General features: G+C 46.0%; 1 protein-coding gene across 5 annotated transcripts; it reads right to left on the minus strand.

Moving 5' to 3' along the window:
* Nucleotides 1-10,722: 10,722 nt before the first annotated feature.
* HSCB (HscB mitochondrial iron-sulfur cluster cochaperone) lies at nt 10,723-23,246 on the minus strand. Of its 5 annotated transcripts, none has more exons than XM_070385926.1 (6): nt 22,946-23,246; nt 20,791-20,887; nt 19,915-20,004; nt 19,239-19,344; nt 13,532-13,579; nt 10,723-10,889 (listed from the first exon to the last, which is right to left on the minus strand). In XM_070385926.1, the coding sequence occupies exons 1-6, from the start codon at nt 23,179-23,181 to the stop codon at nt 10,768-10,770; spliced, it is 699 nt and encodes a 232-aa protein (XP_070242027.1). In that variant the 5' UTR covers nt 23,182-23,246; the 3' UTR covers nt 10,723-10,767. The 5 variants fall into 5 exon arrangements, with proteins under 5 accessions (XP_070242027.1, XP_070242026.1, XP_070242028.1 ...); XM_070385925.1 differs by having other exon boundaries at nt 10,725-10,889; nt 19,200-19,344; nt 22,946-23,244; XM_070385927.1 differs by lacking the exon at nt 10,723-10,889 and adding an exon at nt 11,985-12,122 and having other exon boundaries at nt 22,946-23,244.
* Between the last annotated feature and the right edge of the window lie 137 nt (nt 23,247-23,383).

Below are 23,383 nucleotides of genomic sequence, written 5' to 3' on the forward strand. Positions count from 1 at the left end.
AAGAGCCATTTGTATTACTCAGTTCCCCAATTCAAATTCCAATCTCTTCCAGAAACATCCTTAGAGGCACACCCAGAAATATTTCACCAGCTATCAGGAAATCACTTAGCCTAGTCAAGCTGACACATAAAATTAACCATCACAATCCCTAAAAAATTGATGTTCCTGCTTTAAAAAATACAACAACCTCTATAGGACAGAGAAAAACCTATATGTTCAGGGCTTGCCAATGACATTCCAAATAGAGGACCCCCTTCTCAAAAGCAGCATCTGGGGGCCTCCCTGGTGGCTCAGTGGTAAAGAATCCGCCTGCCAGTGCAGGAGACACAGGTTCAGTCCCTACTCCAGGAAGATCCCAAATGCTGTGGAGCAACTAAGCCCGTGAGCCAAAACTAGCACAGCCAGAAATGAATAAATAAAGTTATTAAAAAAAAAGAAACAAGGAAGAGTAAACTAAATACAAAGCAAGCAGAAGGGAGGAAGTAATAAAGATTAAAGCTGAAATAAATAAAGAATAGAAAAGGGACTTCCCTGGTAGTTCAGTAGTTAAGGCTCCACACTTCCAAGGCAGGGGGCATGGGTTTCATCCCTGTTTGGGGAACTAAGATCCCACATGCTGCTACTGAGACCTGGTGCAGCCAAATAAATAAACAGTTTTTTAAAAATCAAGAGAAATCAATGAAACGGAAACTTGATTCTTTGAAAAAGCTAACGCAATGTGACAAACCTTTAGCTAGACAGATCAAGAAACAGAAAGCAAAGACTCAAATTATTAAAATCAGGAATGAAAGAGGGAATTATAAGGGAAAACCACAAATACCTGTATGCCAACAAATTAGATAATTTAGATGAAATGGATACATTCATGAACAAATTAATAAAACTGATTCAAGAAGAAACAAATTTTGAATAGACCTATGATAAGAGACTGAATTAGTAATAAACAATCTTCCTACAAAGAAAAGACCAAGTCCACATGGCTTCACCAGTGAAGTCTACTGAATATTTAAAGAAAAATTGACACCAATCCTTCACAAACTCTTCCAGAAAATAGAAGAGGAGGGAAAATTTCCCAATCCATTATACAAGGCCAGTATTACTTTGATGCCTAAATCAGATGCTAACTAAAGAATGTCACTCATAATCTGGCTTTAAAAGGATTAGGTCATTAGCCACTGCAGTAGCTGACTTTCTGCCCTGAAAGAACTTCAGAGCAGAGATTAGGAATGAGGCACTCTGCTCTGGCAAATCTGGCAGAACAGGTCTGCAGATAAATAGTTTCAGGAAAGAATTTTATGAACCCAAACTCTTGCATCAAAGCACTAAAATCATTAACTAAGATATCTGTTTCTATTTTAAAATAGTACAATATTTAAATTTAAAAATCAATTGTATTTCTATACACTAGCAATGGCACCCTACTCCAGTACTCTTGCCTGGAAAATCCCATGGATGGAGGAGCCTTGAAGGCTGCAGTCCATGGGGTCTTGGAGGGTCAGACACGACGGAGCGACTTCACTTTCACTTTTCACCTTCATGCATTGGAGAAGGAAATGGCAACCCACTCCAGTGTTCTTGCCTGGAGAATCCCAGGGGCGGCAGAGCCTGGTGGACGGCCGACTATGGGGTCGCACAGAGTTGGACACGACTGAAGTGACTTAGCAGCAGCAATAAATAATCTTGAAAATGAAATGAAAATCATTTCGTTTACAGGAACATCAGAAAGAGTAAAATACTTAGGAATAACTCTTAACAAAATAGCATCTGACTTTTACACTGAAATTATAAAACATTTGAAAGAAATTAAAGACAATGTAAATAAATGAAAAGTCTGCCTATGTTCATGGATCAAAACACTTAATATTGTTTAATAGTTTTTAAATTAAAAAATTTTTTTTTTTGCCGCACCCAAGACATGTGGGATGTTAGTTCTCTGATCAGGGATTGAACTCATGCCTCCTGCATTGGTAGGTAGAGCCCTAACCACTGAACCACTGGGGAAGTCCAATATTGTTGTTTTAATACTGAATACGCCCCACATTGATCTGCAGATTCAATGCAATCCTTATAAAAATTCTAGCTTTTTTTGCAGATATTGACAAAGTGATTTTAAAATTCATACAGAAATGCAACTGTTGTGTAACAAAGATTTTGGCCTTTATCTCTGATTCTGGAGAGTGTTTCTGTATCCTGAGAATTACCTGACTGATAGGTGTGTGTGTATTATGAGCTCTATGGATTATTCCTCAGTTTATGCTAATGAATGAGGTGATCCCAAAAGGGGGCTGGTCATCAAAAAGACCAGCTATGTGATTAGAGGGTTGGGGCTTTGAGCCAGCCTAGCACCCAGGGAGAAAAAAAGAGACTGAAGATCGAATCCAACCACATGGCCAATGATTCAGTCAACAATATTTACACAGTAGTTCAGTTCAGTTGCTCAGTCGTGTCTGACTCTTTGCGACCCCATGGACTGCAGCACACCAGGCTTCCCTGTCCATCACCAACTCTCGGAGTTTACTCAAACTCATGTCCATCGAGTCAGTGATGCCATCCAACCATCTCACCCTCTGTTGTCCCCGTCTCCTCCCGCCTTCAATCTTTCCCAGCATCAGGATCTTTTCCAATAAGTCAGTTCTTCAAATCAGGTGGCCAAAGTATTGGAGTTTCAGCTTTAACCTCAGTCCTTCCAATGAATATTCAGGACTGATTTCCTTTAGGATGGACTGGTTGGATCTCCTTGCAGTCCAAGGGACTCCCAAGAGTCTTCTCTAGCACCACAGTTCAAAAGCATTAATTCTTCGGCTCTCAGCTTTCTTTATAGTCCAACTCTCAACATCCGTACATGACTACTGGAAAAACCATGGCTTTAACTAGACGGACCTCTGTTGGCAAAGTAATATCTCTGCTTTTTAATATGCTGTCTAGGCTGGTTTTACACAGTAAAAACTGGATGCCAGAGCTCATTGGAGCTTTCTGATGATGAACACATAGATATGCTGGAGGATGAAGCACTCTGAATGCATAGGGAGAGGTCATGGAAACTGCACTCAAGAACACCCCTCCTCCCCACTACGTCTTATACTAGACATAAGATGTACCCTTTCTTTTGTACCCTTACAACACAGCTGTAATCAAAGTATAACTTCCCCTCAATTCTGGGAATCATTCCAGTGAACTGTTGAACCTAAGAGGTGTCACGGGAACCTCCTGGATTTGTGGCTAGTCTGTCATAAGCATAGGTGACCCCACTTGACGCTGGCATCTGAAATAAGGGAAATCTTGTTTGACCCAATCCTGTGCCCTTAAACCTGGTGAGTCTGATGCCAACTGTAGATGGTTAGTGTCAGAATTACACCGCAGTATTGCACTCCTGTCAGAATAGCAAGGGACCCGGAAAGCCAAACAATCTTATAAAAGAACAACAGAGTTAGTGAACTCAGCCTCTCTTCTATGATGAGAAAAACACACGGGGTTCTGAGTTGCTGCCCAGACATTTTACAGGGTGATAACCCTGATCACACCCAGAGTCTGAACATCTAGATAAGGACTTGAGTTTGGGGTGCTTGCTGCTCAGTTCTCACTTTGCTTTTCCCAGGGCACCTTTTAAAGTAACCACTTAAGAGTTAAGTGGTTAAGTAAAAAATTAGTGATCTCCACCCCAATTACTTTATAAGTAATAAGTGCTTGCTACCCTGCTCTTTGAGGCTTCCAAGGTGGCTCAGTGGTAAAGAATCTGCCTTCAGTGCAGGAGATGTGGGTTCGATTCCTGGGTCAGGAAGATACCCTGGAGGAGGACATGCAATCCACGCCAGTATTCTTGCCTGGAGAATCCCATGGACAGAGGAGCCTGGAGGGCTACAGTTCATGGGGTCACAAAGAGTTGGACACAGCTGAGCAACTGAGCACATATACCCTGCTCTCTATCTCCAGCTCACTCCTGAGGTGAGACTGAGGATTGCCCTTCCCCCACTCATTATAAACCACCCCACCTCCCATCTGGGATCTATAAGTAAAAATTCTTGTAACTTACTTCCTTTGTGTGGGCATATTGAAACTTTGCCTTCAATCAAAATCACCCCATGAGTTTCACTTCCCCAAAGTGGGAGCTCAGATGCTGAGGGAACTACCTTGGTACCCCATGTGGTGTTCTGTGCCCCGTTATTCAGCAGATCATAATCTGCATATTCTTAATTCAATACACCATCTCCTCAGCACACGTTCCAATTTCAAAACAGCTACTCTGCTCTTCAAAGCCCTAATTTCTCCATCTGTGAAATGGGGCTGATAGTTCCTGCCTGAAAGGGCCCATTGGAGGATTCAGGGAGAAGGGGAGTATAATGTACGTATTAAATGCCCGTCCACCAGATCTCTTTGCCCTGCCCAGACATTCTTCCTCAGCTGCTGGCATCCTCCAGTTGCCTACTGAACATCTACAGGAAGTTCCAAGGACACAAACCCAACCTGTTCAAATAGAGCTCAGTCCCTCCCTCAGCCCTTACCCCAAGCTGCAGCTCCTCTTCCCGGGTCAAGGCTTCTCCATCTCCCCAGTGCTTACACCAGGCACTTGAGGTCCCCTTACTCAGCCCTCACCATAGCCAATTACCTGCCAAGTCCTAATGGTCACACCTCCTAGAATGCTCTTGGATCTGTCCACTTACTGTCCCCTCACCACCACGTTGCCTTTGATCAGAAACTATGAGCTGTCAGCTCTACCCAAGTCTCCGGATGTGTCTCTTTCTCTAGTTGTCTACACCCTCCTGATCTGGCTGCTTCCTTCTGAACACCATCCCTACCCCTTCCTTGCTCCTGCTGTCACCTCCTTGCAATAAGAGTCTTCTTTACTTTCGTGCATGCCATTTTTCCTGCTAACCTACCAGAAAATGCTAATGCCTTCTAACCTTCAACATTCAGCTTACCATGAGGCACCACCTCCAGGAAGCCTCTGTGATTCCACCTCTAACCCTTGGTCAAGGTTAAGGGCTGCTCTTCTCTGCTCCCACATCATTCTGTGCTTCCCACGAATATTTGGTGAGTGCATCGCCAGGCCTTGTGCTGAGCACTTCGTGTCCATTATTTTATATCCTCTTCACTCTTGATGTCATATTTGTACTTTGTCATGATTAAGGCTGGTGCTATAGTTATGCTTGTTTTACAGATGAGAAAAATGTACTTAACTGCTCGAGGTCACACGGTAAGAGGAACTTCCAGATGCAAAACCCAGTTCTGTCTGAATCTCTGAAATCTGCGGTATCACAAGTAACCTAACTTCCTTCCTCAGTCCACCGGATAAGCTGTCTCATTTTTTAAAAAAACCATTGAATTGTACACTTTATTATTATTTTTTTACTTAAAAAATTTTTTTGGCCATACCACTTGGTATGTGGGATCTTAGTTCCCTGATCAGGGATCGAACTCATGACCTCCTGCATTGGCAGCACAGTCTTAACCATTGGATCACCAGGAAGTTCCTGAACTGTCTTATTTTTTACCTTACTGCCATTACCTCCTCTGCAAAAGCCTTTCTCGCTTCTCTCCTTTCGCCAGCTGACTTAGCTCTTTCTTGCTTGTCTGTTTCCATGGGCAGTCCCAGGGAAATTTTCTGTTAAAATCCCAGTTCCAGCTTCTCTTAAAAACAATCCAGAGATGGTCAACACAGCGTCTGAATCTCAGCATGGCAGCAAGGACTAGGGTCAAGTAGCATCTCCTTTTCCCCCCACAGCTTTGGGATGGGGCATGTTCTAATTCTTCCAAGACCTCACCCCTCTCTGATGGCAGCCCCTTCCACCACCAACGCTCTGTGTGTTTCCTGCCTGGAGCCCTCACCCCTCTCAACTCTCCTGACTTTCTCTTGCCTTCCGACTGCGGCCCCTAGAAAGGAAAAATGGTGTCGTCTCTTTCTTTTTTCATCTGGCCCCATCTGATATAACCAACATGTTATCAAAAGTGACAGAACCAAAGGAATTCTTTGCCAAAGCAAAGCTTTAGTCTGCTGCAGCTGTTTGTCCCTTGCCACTGAACACACTAGGTGGTCACTTAGCAGCATCTTTCTTTTTGCCTGCTGCTGTTGCTGCTGCTAAGTTGCTTCAGTCGTGTCCGACTCTGTGCGACCCGTAGATGACAGCCCACCAGGCTCTGCCGTCCCTGGGATTCTCCAGGCAAGAACACTGGAGTGGGTTTCCATTTCCTTCTCCAGTGCATGAAAGTGAAAAGTGGAAGTGAAGTCGCTCAGTCATGTCTGACTCTTCGTGACCCCATGGACTGCAGCCTACCAGGCTCCTCTGCCCATGGGATTTTCCAGGCAAGAGTACTGGAGTGGGGTGCCATTGCCTTCTCCATTCTTTTTGCCTGATTGTGGTCAAACAGGAAAAAGCCCTTTAGCAATCATAGATTACTGGTCATATAACTCCCTCAACTGTGACAGGACTGCCCCTTGGCTTCTGTGGAGAAAACAGTTAACTCAGCTGCCCTGAGATTGAGTGAAGCTATAGTGAAGTTGCTCAGTCGTGTCCGACTCTTTGCAACCCCATGGACTGTAACCTGCCAGGCTCCTCCGTCCATGGGATTTTCCAGGCAAAAGTACTGGAGTGGGTTGCCATTTCCTTCTCTAGGGGATCTTCCTGACCCAGGGATTGAACCCAGGTCTCCCACATTGCAGGCAGATGCTTTACCATCTGAGCCACCAGGGAATCCCAAGATTGAACATCCTTAGAAAGTGCTGCTCACAAGGTTGGCCCTTGGTTGGTGCCTGGGAACTTGGATTTGGGGAGTTTCCCTGGTGGCTCAGATGATAAAGAATCTGCTTGCAATGCAGAAGACCCGGGTTTGATCCCCGCATCAGGAAGATCCCCCTGGAGGAGGAAATGGCAACTCATTCCAGTATTCTTGCCTGGAGAATTCTATGGACAGAGGAGCCTGGAGGGCTACAGTTCACGGGGTCAAAAAGAGTCGGTCATGACTGAGCAACTAACACTTTCCCTATTTCCAGAACTGATAAGAGTGGTTCACTCTACCTAAGTTATTTGTACAACGTTGTTGTTCAGCCGCTCAGTTGTGTCCTACTCTTTGTGATCCCATGGACTGCAGCACGCCAGCCTTCCTTGTCCTTTACTGACTCCCAGGGTGTGCTCAACCTCATGTCCTTTGAGTCAATGATGCCAACCAACCATCTTGTCCTCTGTCGTCCCCTTCTCCTCCTGCCTTCCATCTTTCCCAGCATCAGGGTCTTTTCCAATGAGTCGGCTCTTTGCATCAGGTGGCCAAAGTACTGGAGCTTCAGCTTCATCATCAGTACTTCCAATGAGTATTCAAGAGTTGATTTCCTTTAGGGTTGACTGGTTTGATCTCCTTGCAGTCCAAGGGGCTCTCAAGAGTCTTCTCCAGCACCACAGTTCGAAAGCATCAATTCTTTGGTGCTCAGCCTTCTTTATGGTCCAACTCTCACATCTGTACATGACTACTGGACCTCTGACTATATGGATCTTTGTTGGCAAAGTAATGTCTCCGCTTTTTAATATGCTGTCTAGGTTTGTCATAGCTTTTCTTCCAAGGAACAAGTTTCTTTTAATTTCATTGCTGCAATCACCATCTGCAGTGATTTTGGAGCCCAAGAAAATAGTCTGTCACTATTTCCATTCCCCACCCCCACCCCCATCTATTTGCCATGAAAAGATGGGACTGGATGCCATGATCTTAGTTTTTGCTGTTCATGCAAGCAATGTAGTTTATGCTGAATACCTGTTTTCTTTCTGGAAGTTGAATTTTGGCACATGCTAAACAAAGAGTGCTTACATAACCAGCACTCAAGAAAAACTCTAGGGACTGAGTCTCTAACAAGCCTCCCCTGCAGACAGCAGTTTCACACTTTCGTTGTCACAGCTTGTTGCTGGGGGAATTCAGTGTGTTTTCTGTGACTTCCCTGGGAGAGGAACCTTGGATGCTTGTGCCTTGTTTTGGTGGGACTTCATCCCATGTGCTTTTTCTCTGTGCTGACTTTAGCTTTGTATCATTTAGCTGTGATAAATCGTAGCCATGAACAGGACTATATACCAAGTCCTGTGGGTTCTCCCACTGAGTCAGTGAAGCTGAGGGTGGTCTCGGGGACACCTGACACAGGTTATCTCTGCTTGTCTGGATCCCACTTCCCTGAGGCCTTCTTCCCTGGTTCCCACAGTGGGGAGTGATCGTCCCCTAGGCCCAGTGAAGCTGTATCAGCAGACTTTGGAAACGGGGTCTTGGATCAAATCCTGCTTCGGCTGGCACGGTGCAGGCCCAGGTACGTGGCCCCTCTTGTAAAGATTGGTCAGTACCCATGGCTGGTACTTAATCATGGCTGGTTTAACCTCCCTAAGAGCACAGGCTTTGCAGGCAGACCTGGGTTTGAATCCCTGCTCTTAATTCTCTTACTTTCTGTGATCTTGTCTCTTCATCTGTAAAATGGGTGGAATTGGGTTTAATTTGATGGAATCATGCAAAGTACTGCCCATAGTGCCTGGCACACAGTCACTGCGCAGCAAATGGGAACCTTTATCATTGTTTTGGTTGTCGGTATTGAAAGTCCTCTCCCCAAATAGACAGGAAACATCTCACTGTTTTTTGTTACTTTCTCAGGTTCCAGCATTCTCTTACACAAACTAGGTGCTTGAAACTAGGCATTGAAAGGATAATATTTTACTCTGTAGCGAAAGGCATGAGTTTGTTGCAAAATAAAAACCACAGAAGTCATTACCATTTAAAAAATCACCTTTGAGTGATTACATGCCATGCACGGTGCTAAACAGTTTGCATAGACAATTCATTCCATTTACTCTTTACAACCTTGTGAGCGCGGTGCTATTATCTTTATCACCATTTTTGTTTTGGCCATTGCGCTGGGCATTAGAAGAAAGCCAATAGGAAGGCCAGCCACTCATACTCCTGTGGGCTTTCACATCCACCGGGAGTTCTAAAGGAACCTACTGAATTATTGTGTAGGTGTGATTTTGTTCATTTTTTGGCCACACCGTGTCATGTGGGATCCTGGTTCTCTGACCAGGGATCAAAACTGCACCCCCTGCCCCTGCATTGAAAGCACAGCCTCAATCCCTGGACCGCCAGGGAAGCCGCTATCATCACTGTTTTGAAGATGAGGAAATGAAGCTTAGCACAACTGTGGACTCATGCAAATTAGCGGCAGAGCTGGAATTCAAACCCAGGCATATTATTAATAATCTACTGAGGCTACTGTAACGAAATACCACAGACTGGGTGTCTTAAACAACAGAAGTTAATTTTCTCATGGTCTGGAGGCTAGAAGTCCAAGATCAAGGTTGCCATCAGGGCCAGTTTCAGTAGGTTTATAGACAGTGGGCATCTCCCTGGCTTTCTGTTGGGGCCTTTCCCTGTGCATGACTGTGAAAAGACTGAGCAAGGAAGCTCTCTGGTGTCTTTTCTTGTAAGAACACTCATCCTGTCAGATCAGGGCTTCACCTTTACAACCTCATTTATCCTTAGTTACTTCCCTAGAGGCACCATCTCCAAATACAGCCCACAGTGTAAGTAGGGCTTCAACATACAAATTTTGGGAGCCATGTTCTGTCCATAACACCAGGTTCGTCTGACACCAGAGCAAACGGTCACAAATCACTCAACCCCTTGACTTGTTCTACCATTACATTAGGAACCATGTGGGGCTGGGAGGCAGGTGCTTAATTTCCTTCCCTCGGTCAGAAATGTTAACCCAAGTGGGACTGCTAAGCTTTCAGAGGTCCTGAAGCATCCCTCTAGAGGGCTTTGTCAGGGAACACTTGAGCGGGCTTCTGGATTGAGAAGTTCGGCTACACTTGGAGTTTAGACTAAAAGGGAAAGAATTTGGAAGAGAGGGGAAACCATGTCTCAGAGATAAAGTCTTTTCTTTTTTAAAAAATTGCTTGCCTGGCTGCACCCAGGTCTTAGTTGCAGCATGCAGCTCATTTGCCTCAAGGTTCATTTGCCTTTAGAAAGATCCATAAATCCTGAAATGTTAACTGAGTATAACTGGATTCACAAGATATAAATTCACAAGACAGTGATGAGGGATATTTGGTTGTGCTAGGCAAACTTGTGGTTTCAACATGCGGGATGGTTTCCTAACCGGAAATTGAGCTCAGGCCGTCTGCATTGGAGGCACAGAGTCTTGGCCCCTGAACCACCAAGGAAATCCCAGAAATATTCTTTTCTATCTATTCCCCTGATCAGAAATGGTTTGCTGGGAGGCCTTTCCAGCCAATGGCAATAGGTAAGGGGAAGTTTCTTTGAAGTGCTGCCAAAAATGTCATTCGAAGCAAATTCGTTGATCTGATTTCTTTTTGTGGTCAGATAGTTTCAGTCTTGATCTTTGTTCTGAGGAAGGATGGAAAATTGTCTACAGCATATTTCGAATATTCCTTTCGTTTCCTTCTTAGCAGAAGCACCCAGTCTAATCAGGACTTTTTGCTTGCTTTGTAATTATTTACTTAAAGGACTTCCTGTGCATGTTCAGACAAGTAACTCATTCTTCTTGTAAATTATGAGGGGCTTGGAGATTGTACTGATATTCCTAAATACCATTAAGCCAGACAGCTGCTGTGGTTCATTTGCCTTTAGAAAGATCCATAAATCCTGAAACATTAACTGAGTATAACCGGATTCACAAGATATAAATTCTTAAGACAGTGATGAGGGAAGATGCAAAAGAACGCCAGTTTTTCTTTAAAAAAAATTTTTTTTTAAATTTATTTATTTGGCTGTGCCGAGTCGTACCATGCAGGATCTTTACTTGCAGCATATGGGATCAGTTCCCTGACCGGGCCTTGATCCCGGGCCTCCTGCCTTGGGAGCGCAGAGTCTTAGCCACTGGACCACCAGGAAAGCCCTAGGAGCTGCAGTTTTAAGCTCTAGGAGTAATATTTAAACCTTGGTTCAGAACCCTGAATTTTTTTCATTTATAAACAAGCAGTTCTAAGAGTTTGAATGCTGTTTCTCAGAATTTTCTATTTTAATCTTCCTTGATCTAGAGACTTAAAAAAAAATTTTTTTTTCTTCTGGAAATGAATCAACTTTAAACTGAATTTCCAAAGATCACAAAGGGGAGAGAAGCTGCTTCGGGTGACAGGAGAGCAGTTGGCCAGGAACAGATTAAAAACGCTCTGCTCCACCAAGGTGGAGCTGAAAATGTGCTCGGTGTTTCATACCAGACTAAGTCTTGGTAAAATTATCTGTATTTCATGTAGATGAAATGCATTTATTTAAGTGTGGACCAAAGAGACCCTTAGGCAGTTTGCATGGTTTCAAAGTGGAATTCCCTGAAAGACATACTAACAAGACTATTTGTGAAGGTCATGCCTTTGGAAGGAAGATGTGGTTCTAGAGCAGAGGGTAGTAAACCTGTTTCAAATCTAACCCACTGCCTGCTTAGTAAATAATATGCTATAAGGGCTTCCCAGGTGGTGCTAGTGGTAAAGAACCTGCCTGCCAATACAGGAGATGTAAGAGACGTGGGTTCGATCCCTGGGTTGGGAAGATCCCCTGGAGGAGGGCATGGCAACTCACTTCACTATTCTTGCCTGGAGAATCCCCATGGACAGAGGAGCCTGGTGGGCTACAGTCCATAGGGTTGCAAAGAGTCGGACGTGACTGACGCAGCTTAGTACGCACGTAGCATGCACATGTTACAAGGGCAGAGTTGAGTAGTCGCAGCAGAGGAGGAGGCCCACAAAATCTAAAATGTTTACTACTGGCCTTTTCAGGAAAAAGTCCTGTCCTCTTGAGGGCCTCAGGTTGGCCCTGTTTGCATCTCTTCATCCACCAGCCTAGCTGGGGGACATGGTATACCAAGTCCCCCATGAAGAGCCAACCACTCAAACCCTGGCTAGGCTGTGCTTCCGCTGACATGACAGACTCTACCGCCCGCTAGTGCCTGAGCCACAGGTTAGTTAAGACGGTCACAGTGGTTGAAGCACCTCTGTTCTCAGTCTGCAGAGGCCAGGAGAGAAATCACTAGAACTTTATTTTTTAAAACTTTAAAATTAGCAACCATTAGAGGGGAATCTTCTTTAACTTAATCTTTTCTTCAATGTTTGAAAAGTATCTCATCTTTGTTAAGAGTTCCTTGGCTTTTTCAAAATTGTCTGAAATAAAGAGAAAGATTAATGTGAGAGGCTTCATTTCAAGCAAGAATAAAATCACTCCACCCAAGGCAGCTGGATCAAAGCTGAGGGCCGGGCTCTGGAAGGTTGATCAGTTACTCAGTAGATCTGAGAGAGGGAGATGGAACACCTGGGTTGCTCTCGGGGACAGAGGACTTACAACCAAAGGGAGCAAAAGCATCCTTGTTCACAGGATTCAGACTTTAAATGAGAAGCTGATTCTTTTTCAGGATGATACCCAGTATAACTAAGGTTGGGTTTTTTTGTTTTTTTAAATTACTGAATTTTGGCTGTGCTGAGTCTTTGTTGCTGCATGGGCCTTACTCTAGTTGTGGCGAGTGGGGGCTACTCTCTAGCTGTGTTGCTCGGCCATCTCATTGCTGTGGCTCCTCTTGTTGCGGAGCAGGGGCTCTAGAGCACAGGCTCAGTAGCTGTGGTGCATGGGCCTAGTTGCTCCGTGGCATGAGGGATCTTCCTGGACCCGGGATTGAACCCGTGTCCCCTGCATTGGCAGGCAGATTCTTTGCCGCTGGGCCACCAGGGAAGTCCCTAAGTTGTGTTTCAAGAGTTCTCCCCCCGTGGTATATGGTGATTGAAGCCTGATAAGGAATGTGGAAGCACCTGGTGCAGGGAGAGAAGGAGTGGACCGGCAGGCCACCACATTCAGGACGGCAGTCTTGGTTCCAGACTGCTTCTACTTTCCAGGTCCTGCTCTACAACAGCTCTCATCACACTGTATGGACTCATCTCTGGGACTCTAGATTCTGAGAGGTGGCCGTAACTCCTTAGAATAACCTCCTTTTATCTGGGTTAGTATGAGTTGCTTTCTCCTTCCTGCAGTGGAATGATCCCTAGGCCAAAGGGCTATTATTGTCTTATTTAAGAGGTGTCACTAGACAGGGATGGAGGGAATGGGCTGTTCCTGCTTAAAAATAGCTAGAAACAGATCTAGTCTCTTCAGCCTGAGAACCAGGAGCAGTGAGGACTCCATATTTACAATTTAGCACAGTTGGGCCATGGGCTTCTCCTTATGGGCTCTGCAGAAGACGGGGCTTTGCCAAATGTTGACTGTGTGGCCTTGCCCTCAGGTCAGTCTGGGTTGGCTTCCGCCCACATCCCTCACCTTATCTTCCCCTACTTGCCAAAGGGGAATGGGAGCATTTTCTCTCGTCTAATCTTCAGTGGACATTTACTGGCTTGGCACACACCTGGATTCTCTAGCAAGACTGTGAATCCTTGAAGGCAGAAATGTAGGCTTATCTCTATTTTATCGCTCCCCACATACCTGTCATAGGATGGGCATGTAATAGCTACTTATTGAACGAATGGTTATATCTCAGTGCTTAGAATTTCTTTCCATATTTAAGAAAGTCATGAAATGAAGGGAGTACCTCTTTCAAAAGCTCTGCTCACATCGTCAGTCAGTTCTTTCTGTTTAGCTGAAAAGGAAAACCAAGATCTTAATTTTTCTATTTAAGTAGACTGATAATATGAAGACAATCCTCTGTCATCTTGTGAATACAGCACAGCGGGGAGCTTGGATTCAAGGGCGAGGCCTCCTGACCTCCGTCTCTACGTGTTCACAGTGGCAGCTCCTGTTTCGTGCAGCTCTGGCTGACCCTAGTTACACAGTTTTCCCACCCACGCAAGGTCTGAGGGGCAGTCACCAAAGTTCATAAAAGGGCTATAGAAGCATTAAAAAAGAAAAAAGGACAAGGACATATCTTATCTCCACCAAGCACTCTAAGTCTTCCAGGTTTCAGCTAGGAGAAAAATCAACAAGCTGGGCTCACCCATCAGCAGGGTGTTATAGAATCAGGCAACCACTAGCAAATCATACAGCCTCTCCTTCTCAGGTAGCGCTAGTGGTAACTCTCCTGCCAATGTAGGAGATGTAAGAGATGCAGTTTCGATCCCTGGGTTGGGAAGATCCCTGGAGAAGGAAATGGTAACCCATCCCAGTATTCTTGCCTGGGGAATCCCATGGACAGAGGAGCCTTTGGGCAATGGTTCATGGGGTCGCAATTGGACACGACTGAAGTGACTTAGCACTTAGAACGTACCTGAAGAGAGAAGATGCCAGATGAAGTAAAGGAGCAGCTCCCTCATGCTTGCATTATTCCCTCATTAGGAAATGAGGAATTTTATAAGTGCATTTCCCAGATAGACAGTATTAATCATTTATGGGGGTACCTGCTTTCAAAGCACTTTTAAATATATTATATCCCTATCATAGGCAACGACAGGTATTGGGAAAATGTACTGTGGTTACACAGCTAGCATGTTGAAGAGCTCGGAACAGACCCCAAGTCACCTGACTCCTAGTTCAGTGGCTAGAAACTCACTTTTCTGGTAGCAACGTGGTGTCAACAAAAAAGAACAGTGGATTAGGAGTCTGGAGGCTCTGAAGTCCTGACCCCAAAACCATCTAGCTCATGCCCTTGAACGTTCACTTTAACTGGGCCTTAGCAGGTAAGGGAGGAAATTTAGGAATTATTGCACTCATCTCACACGCTAGTAAAGTAATGCTCAAAATTCTCCAAGCCAGGCTTCAGCAATATGTGAACCATGAACTTCCTGATGTTCAAGCTGGTTTTAGAAAAGGCAGAGGAACCAGAGATCAAATTGCCAACATCTGCTGGATTATGGAAAAAGCAAGAGAGTTCCAGAAAAACATCTATTTCTGCTTTACTGACTATGCCAAAGCCTTTGACTGTGTGGATTACAATAAACTGTGGAAAATTTTGAAAGAGATGGGAATATCAGACCACCTGATCTGCCTCTTGAGAAATTTGTATGCAGGTCAGGAAGCAACAGTTAGAAGTGGACATGGAACAACAGACTGGTTCCAAATAGGAAAAGGAGTTCGTCAAGGCTGTATATTGTCACTCTGTTTATTTAACTTATATGCAGAGTACATCATGAGAAACGCTGGACTGGAAGAAACACAAACTGGAATCAAGATTGCCGGGAGAAATATCGATAACCTCAGATATGCAGATGACACCACCCTTATGGCAGAAAGTGAAGAGGAACTCAAAAGCCTCTTGATGAAAGTGAAAGTGGAGAGTGAAAAAGTTGGCTTAAAGTTCAACATTCAGAAAATGAAGATCATGGCATCCGGTCCCACCACTTCATGGGAAATAGATGGGGAAACAGTGGAAACAGTGTCAGACTTTATTTTTCTGGGCTCCAAAATCACTGTAGATGGTGACTGCAGCCATGAAATTAAAAGACGCTTACTCCTTGGAAGGAAAGTTATGACCAACCTAGATAGCATATTCAAAAGCAGAGACATTACTTTGCCAACAAAGGTTCGTCTAGTCAAAGCTATGGTTTTTCCTGTGGTCATGTATGGATGTGAGAGTTGGACTGTGAAGAAGGCTGAGCGCCAAAGAATTGATGCTTTTGAACTGTGGTGTTGGAGAAGACTCTTGAGAGTCCCTTGGACTGCAAGGAGATCCAACCAGTCCATTCTGAAGGAGATCAGCCCTGGGATTTCTTTGGAAGGAATGATGCTGAAGCTGAAACTCCAGTACTTTGGCCACCTCACACGAAGAGTTGACTCATTGGAAAAGACTCTGATGCTGGGAGGGATTGGGGGCAGGAGGAGAAGGGACGATAGAGGATGAGATGGCTGGATGGCATCACTGACTCGATGGACGTGAGTCTGGGTGAACTCCTGGAGTTGGTGATGGACAGGGAGGCCTGGCGTGCTGCGATTCATGGGGTCGCAAAGAGTCGGATACGACTCAGTGACTGATCTGATCTGACCTGCTTAAAGCCAGACAGTAACGCTAGAGCTAAAATAACCCCCACCACTGACTGAGCACTTACCATGAGCCAGACTCTGTATCAAGTGTTTTACACACTTTGTTGTCCAGTTGCTAAGTTGTGTCTGACTCTTTGTGACGTTATGAACTTCAGCATGCCAAGCTTCCCTGTCCTTCACTATCTCCTGGAGTTTGCTCAAATTCATGTCCATTAAGTCAGTGATGCCATCAAACCATCTTATCCTCTGTTGCCCCATTCTCCTCCTGCCCTCAATCTTTCCCAGCATCAGGGTGTTTTTAACTTACTTAATCCTTGCAACAATGGGTACTAATATTGTCTCCGTTTTACAGATGACGAAACTGAGGCTCAGAGCGGGTGAAGGCACTTTGCTCAAAGTCACACAAAAAGTCAGTGGCAGTGTTGGGAGTGAACCCAAGCCCACCTCACCCAGAGCCTCATGATCTGCCTGCCAAAGCCATGCAGCTGCACCTTCTGACTGCAAATGCTGAGTTTCTCTTTCTCCAACACCACACAGCTCTAGTGCTGATATACCCCCACTGGACAGCTCCCCCACCAGAACTTCTATTTTACTGCTTTTAATTTGTTTGTTATTTGTTCACTCACTTGATAAATATTTACTGAGTCCTCATTACACTCCAAGTACTGTTATGTGTGCTGAGGATGTGAGAGAAGCAAAAAGCAGACACAATTTCTGCCTCCACAGAACTTCTGGTCTAATAGGGGAGGCTGATGTGGGGCCAATAATCTTACATAGAACAATAAGGTTATAACTATTATTAGTCCTACAAAAGAGGGGTACTCTCAGCTAAAAGACATAGACAGAGGTCCTCTGAGGATTTCCTGAGGAAGTGGGGACTGCCCCCGGATCTGAAGAAGGAAGAGTTAGTAGACGGGGTGGAGGAGAAGGGGATTTTGGGCAGAAGCAACAGTACCTACAAATGCCCTGGGCAGGAAGGTGGAAAGTACAGATGAAGAACTGGAGGCAGCCTGCATGGCTGGAATGGAAGGAGCAAACAAGAGGAAGCAGAGGCCCAGTTATCCAGGTCTCTTTAACCTGAAAGTGATGGGGAGCCAAGGGAGCCACTTCCAAGTTTTTAAGCAAGGCCAAGGGTGCTATGATTAGATTTGGGTTTCAACACAGGTGATAGTGTAGGAATATATCAGACTGAAGGTAGAGATGGACTGGTCTGGAGTTACTCCAGTCATCCAGGTGGGAGAAAATGGTAGCTTGGGACGGGGTGGTGGCAGTGAAAATGGATGGATGGATTTGAGACGCAGTAAGAAAGCCAGTTTTTCAAGACTTGCTGATAGACTGTCTATGGGGGGGAGGGGGAGTACGTTGTCAAGAACGCCTATTCAATGTTTTGGACTTGAGCAACTGCAGAGCGTCATCCACTTAGAAAGGGAATATCTTCAGAGGAATAGGTTGATTTTGGGGGATGGAGGACGGACACTCAAGACTTCCATGTGGGACACACTGAATTGGAATATATAAACTCCCTGAAGGCCCAAGGTCATGTCCTTCTGTTCACTGCTGGATTCTCAGTGTCCTGCACAGTGCCTGATACACAGTGCTGCTGCTGCTGCTGCTAAGTCGCTTCAGTCATGTCCGACTCTGTGCGACCCCATAGACGGCAGCCCACCAGGCTCCCCCGTCCGTGGGATTCTCCAGGCAAGAACACTGGAGTAGTTGCCATTTCCTTCTCCAATGCATGAAAGTGAAAAGGGAAAGTGAAGTCGCTCAGTCATGTCTGACTCTTAGCGACCCCATGGACTGCAGCCTACCAGGCTCCTCCGTCCATGGGATTTTCCAGGCAAGAACACTGGAGTAGTTGCCATTTCCTTCTCCAATGCATGAAAGTGAAAAGGGAAAGTGAAGTCGCTCAGTCATGTCTGACTCTTAGCGACCCCATGGACTGCAGCCTACCAGGCTCCTCCGTCCGTGGGATTCTCCAGGCAAGAACACTGGAGTAGTTGCCATTTCCTTCTCCAATGCATGAAAGTGAAAAGGGAAAGTGAAGTCGCTCAGTCATGTCTGACTCTTAGCGACCCCATGGACTGCAGCCTACCAGGCTCCTCCGTCCATGGGATTTTCCAGGCAAGAGTACTGGAGTGGGGTGCCATCGCCTTCTCCGTGATACACAGTAGGCACGCCATAAACATTTGTGAAAGTTTGGACATGCATACAGTTTGAGTGAGAAACCTGGAGCCTTTTCTACTTGGCATGGTTAATTTTATGTGCCGACTTGTTTAGGCTGCAGTGCCCAGTTGTCTGGTCAAACACTAGTCTAGATGCTGCTGTGAAGGCTTTCTGTAGACGTGATTAACGTTTACAGTCAGTTGACCTTACGGAGACTATCTTTAATAACACAGGTGGGCCTCATCCAATCAGTTGAAGACAGTAAGCCAAAACTGAGTTTTCCTGAAGAGGGAATTTTCCCTCATGACTAACATAGAAGTTCTGCCTGAGTTTCCAGCCTGCTGGTCTATCTGACACAGTTTGGATTTGCTAGCTCCTACAATCGCATGAGCCATTCCTTAAAATAAGTTTCTCTCTCCACACACACACACACTATTGATTCTGTTTCTCTGGAGAACCCTGACTGACACTCTATGGAATAAAGTGAAAGTAAAGCAATACGGGATCATAAGAGCAAGGTTTCATTCTTTGCTCTGCTATATCTGCTGAGTGACTTTGGGTATTTCCATGAATTTCTGAGGCCTGTTTTTCTTGGCAGGGATAATAATATCATCCAAATGATGTCATGGGTAGGAAAGAGCACTGTGGTCTACAAAATACTATTACATTCTTAGTTTAAGCCTGCTTTCCAGAGAATTAGGGATTTTGCAGGTCTAACAAAATGGGTTTCAGTATGATCAAGAAAAAAAAATTTCCTGAATCACTATGAAGACCAATGTGTCCTCTTTATATGCATTTTCCACTTAACTTCTACATATATAGGGACTTCTCTGGTGGTCCAGTGGTTAAGAATCTGCCTTTGGGCTTCCCTGGTGGCTCAGATGTTAAAGTATCTGCCTGTAATGCGGGAGACCTGGGTTCTATCCCTGGATCGGGAAGATCCCCTGGAGGAGGAAATGGCAACCCACTCTGGTATTCTTGCCTGGAAAATCCCATGGATGGAGGAGCCTGGTGGCCTATACAGTCCATCGGGTCGCAAAGAGTCGGACACGACTGAGTGACTTAGACTCTACGTGTACTCAAAATAGCAATATAAAATATTTGGTACTATTTTTATCTTTTACCTCTGACAATAGATTCAATCTCTTTCATGGCAATTTCACCTTGAGCTTCTGCAAGTTTTTCATTGATTTCCATTATTTCCGTGAGGAATTGACTATCCATCTCATAGTCTGTCCCTTCAGGAATCTCTATTCCACGGAGCTTTAGCTATTGGGGCATAAAGCAGGGAAAATTAAGTTTAATTCAAGAAATTATGGCTAGAGTCATAAATCCTACTCACCATAAATCCTTCTCACCCTTTAGAACAAAATGTCACTCACACAGAAAACTTTAAGTGTCCCAGTGATGAAACTGGGACTGAGACAGGAGTATTGGAACTCTCCTACCTGGAACTATGTGACCCTAGAGAAGTCATTCTTCCACTTGGGAGGTTGAACTATGTATCTGTAAAGATTCTATTAAATCCTAAAACTCTAAGGTGCTCACTTCTCTACTAGCAACTAAACAAAACAAAAATTACTCTTTCCTGAAAGCCAGTACCGTCTAATTCTTTAAATTTATAGCAAATGGTAAAAAAAAAAAAAAAAAGGCATTTGGGCAAGTAAAGTTTATAGAGATACTCAGAAAACTATATGCATGTAGTATTTTTGAGGTTAATTATGGGTCCCTAGACTAGCTAAGATGTCAAGCACTCTTCTGTTGAATACAGGGGAACAGCTGTCCCCCAGAGGAATGGGATCAGGCAGTCATGATAGAAGGGTTGGAAAATCACCTTACAAGGTATAGTCCCCTGCTCAGGGGGGCCAGAAGGGTCTTATAGGCCTCATTGACAAGGGTCGAGTGCTTCTCTGAGAAGTCCTTTTCATTCTGTAGGTGGAAATGAAGATAGTCATATTACCACGCAAATCAGCCATCTTACATTCACAAACTGTTTCATAAAACACTGATGGGCCAGCACATAAGGAAGGAGAACTGGTGTGGGATAAGCTGTTTTAATTTTCAGACAATGGGTTTTAATTCTGCTAGGAAGTAAGGTTGGAGAAGGCAATGGCAACCCACTCCAGTACTCTCGCCTGGAAAATCCCATGGACGGAGCAGCCTGGTAGGCTTCAGTCCATGGAGTCGAGAACAGTCAGACATGACTGAGCGACTTCACTTTTACTTTTCACTTTCATGCATTGGAGAAGGAAATGGCAACCCACTCCAGTGTTCTTGCCTGGAGAATCCCAGGGACGGCAGAGCCTGGTGGGCTGCCATCTATGGGGTCGCACAGAGTTGGACACGACTGAAGTGATTTAGCAGCAGGAAGTAAGGTAAAAGCTCTGAGTGTAGGATTAATCCAGGGCCTGGTTGGTTGTAATCAGGCTGCCCCAGGGCAAAGCTGGTTGTCCAGTTTTGTCCCTGGTAATTGGTAATCTCATAACCACAGGCCACTGCACCCAGGGTGCATATGTGTCTGGGTATGACTGTGCTATGTCTGTTGTGCTAAGTCACTTCAGTCATGTCTGACTCTTTACGACCCTATGGACTGTTGTCCACCAGGCTCCTCTGTCCCTGGGATTTTCCAGGGAGGAATATTGGAGTGGTGGCCATGACCTCCTAGAGGGGAGCTTCCTCATCCAGGGAATGATTGGGGATGGCCAATAGGCTTACCTGAGACCTCTGGCTGAAGAAATCTGGGTGGACAAGGCGCTGTAGTTGCTGGTATCTATGTTGGAGCTTCACAGTGTCAACTCTGAAGGAGCGGTTGCTGGAAGGAAATCAGGAGATGAAACTCATGCATCAGATATTTACAGATCTGTATACTATGGGCCTTGGAAAAGGCAATGGCATCCCACTCCAGTACTCTTGCCTGGAGAATCCCATGGACCGAGGAGCCTGGTAGGCTGCAGTCCATGGGGTTGCGAGGAGTCTGACACGACTGAGCGACTTCCCTTTCACTTTTCACTTTCATGCACTGGAGAAGGAAATGGAAACCCACTCCAGTGTTCTTGCCTGGAGAATCCCAGGGACGGCAGAGCCTGGTGGGCTGCCATCTATGGGGTCTCGCAGAGTCGGACATGACTGAAGCGACTTAGCAGCAGCAGCAGCAGCAGCAGCGCTTGGTTCCTCTTCTCGGGGGGGACACAATAAACATGTAGACAAGAGCTATTCCAGAAAGTGCTAGGTACTGTAAAGGAAAACAGAATAGGTCAGAGAATGGTAGATGTAGTGGACAAAGAGATGACATTTGAGCTGAGACCTAAATGATGAGGAGGAGTAATCAGAGATTAGAGGAAAGACGCATTCAGGCACAGGGAACACGCAGAGACCTTGAAGTTAGAACAAGACTGGCATGCTTGAAAACTTACAGGGTAGTGTTACTGCGACCCTTCATACGTGCTCAGTGACTGGTGGGGCCAGAGCCCAGGGTTAAGGGGCATTCCAGAATCACACTCTATTTTTCTAAGGCCCAGGTCCTTTCATTTCTGCCTCTCACTTTATTTTAAACAAATCCCCTTCACTTTTTATTCCCAGAGCCTGCACTATCTCTTTAGCTCCGCCCAAATTTGTCACCTCTCCAAACGCCTCGACCTTCCGTGTAAATAGGAAAAACACTTATTTCTCAGACCCTCCAGTTCTCACTTTTCCCTTAGATTCTGCCCACAGCCTTAAGTTTTTCCATGCTCTTACTCTCATATTTTGGATACCACTTCTGTACTTCTTTCTTAAAAATCTCAAGCCAACTTTAAACATTCTGAACTTCAAGCTTCTATGCTCCAAAGTGAAAGTGAAAGTTGCTCTGCTGCTGCTGCTGCTAAGTTGATTCAGTCGTGTGGGACTCTGTGCGACCCCATAGATGGCAGCCCACCAGGCTCCTCCGTCCACAGGATTTTCCAGGCAAGAGTGCTGGAGTGGGGTGCCATTGCCTTCTCCAATGCATGAAAGTGAAAAGTGAAAGTCAAGTCGCTCAGTCGTGTCCGACTCTTAGCGACCCCATGGACTGCAGCCCACCAGGCTCCTCTGTCCATGGGATTTTCCAGGCAAGAGTGCTGGAGTGGGGTGCTACTGCTTTCTCCGGAAAGTCGCTCAGTCGTGTCCAACTATTGCGACCCCATGGACTATACAGTCTATGGCATTCTCTAGGCCAGAATACTGGAGTGGGTAGCTTTTCCCTTCCCCAGGGGATCTTCCTAACCCAGGGATCCAACTCAGGTCTCCCGCATTGCAGGAAAATTCTTTACCAGCTGAGCCACAAGGGAAGCCTGTAATTAATCGATCTTCCCAACCCAGGGGTAGAACCCAGGTCTCCTGCATTGCAGGCGGATTCTTTACCAGCTGAGCCACCAGGGAAACCCAAGTATACCGGAGTGGGTAGCTTATCCCATCTCCAGTAGACCTTCCCGACCCAGGAATCGAACCGGGGTCTCCTGCATTGCAGGCAGATTCTTTACCCTGAGCTATCAGGGAAGCCCTAGGGCCGCGCCAAGTACCCTCCCCTCAAAGCCCCGCCTCTCAACTTGGCCTTCTCTCAGAACCCGCCCCTCCATTGCTGCCTTCAAACTTCAATTTCCCCTATCTACTCCCCGCCTCTCCACTCCAAGACTCCCTCTCGTCTTCATCCCCTCAAAGCGTCCTCGCTCAGGCCAGCCCCTTAATTTCCTCCCCAGGCACATCCCACGCATCCTTCTCGACCAGGCTCCACCCCCAGCCCGGTCCTCCAGGGCTCCGCCAACCTGTGTGACTGGTCCAGCCTTCCTCCTCCCCTAGCCCGACCCGCCCTCCCCTCTCGCACGTCCAGACGCGTTTCAGGAAACGGCCTCCATACCAGTCCATGAGGCTGAAGTAATCTCGAGTCGGGTCAGGTGGCTGCAGCGCGCGGCACTGAGGGCAGAAGAACCGGTCCCCCCGCGGTGGGCCCCCTGGGCCGCCGCAGTTCCAACATCGTGGGGAGCTGCTTCCTGCCAGCGACGCAGCATTGCAGTTTAGCAGTCTTCTCCCGAGCACCCCTGTCGGCCACCACCCCGACGGCCGGAGAAAGGCCCCGGTCCTTCCGCCCCACATCGGGCCGGCGGCCTGCCTCGCCGAGGTCACCTGAGCCTGACCAGACTTGTGCTAATGATTGGCTGGGGAACTAGGCGGAGGGCGGGACCACTCGGGGGAAACCTGGATTCTGAGTCCCGCTCTGCAGCTTAAACTACAACTCCCAGAAAGCATTGAAGCTGCGGGGGCGGCCACATCCGCTGCTTCTCATTGGTCCGGCGGG

The sequence above is a fragment of the Bos mutus genome, chromosome 17 (genome assembly GCF_027580195.1).
Source record: "Bos mutus isolate GX-2022 chromosome 17, NWIPB_WYAK_1.1, whole genome shotgun sequence".
NCBI classification, from domain to species: Eukaryota; Metazoa; Chordata; class Mammalia; order Artiodactyla; family Bovidae; genus Bos; species Bos mutus.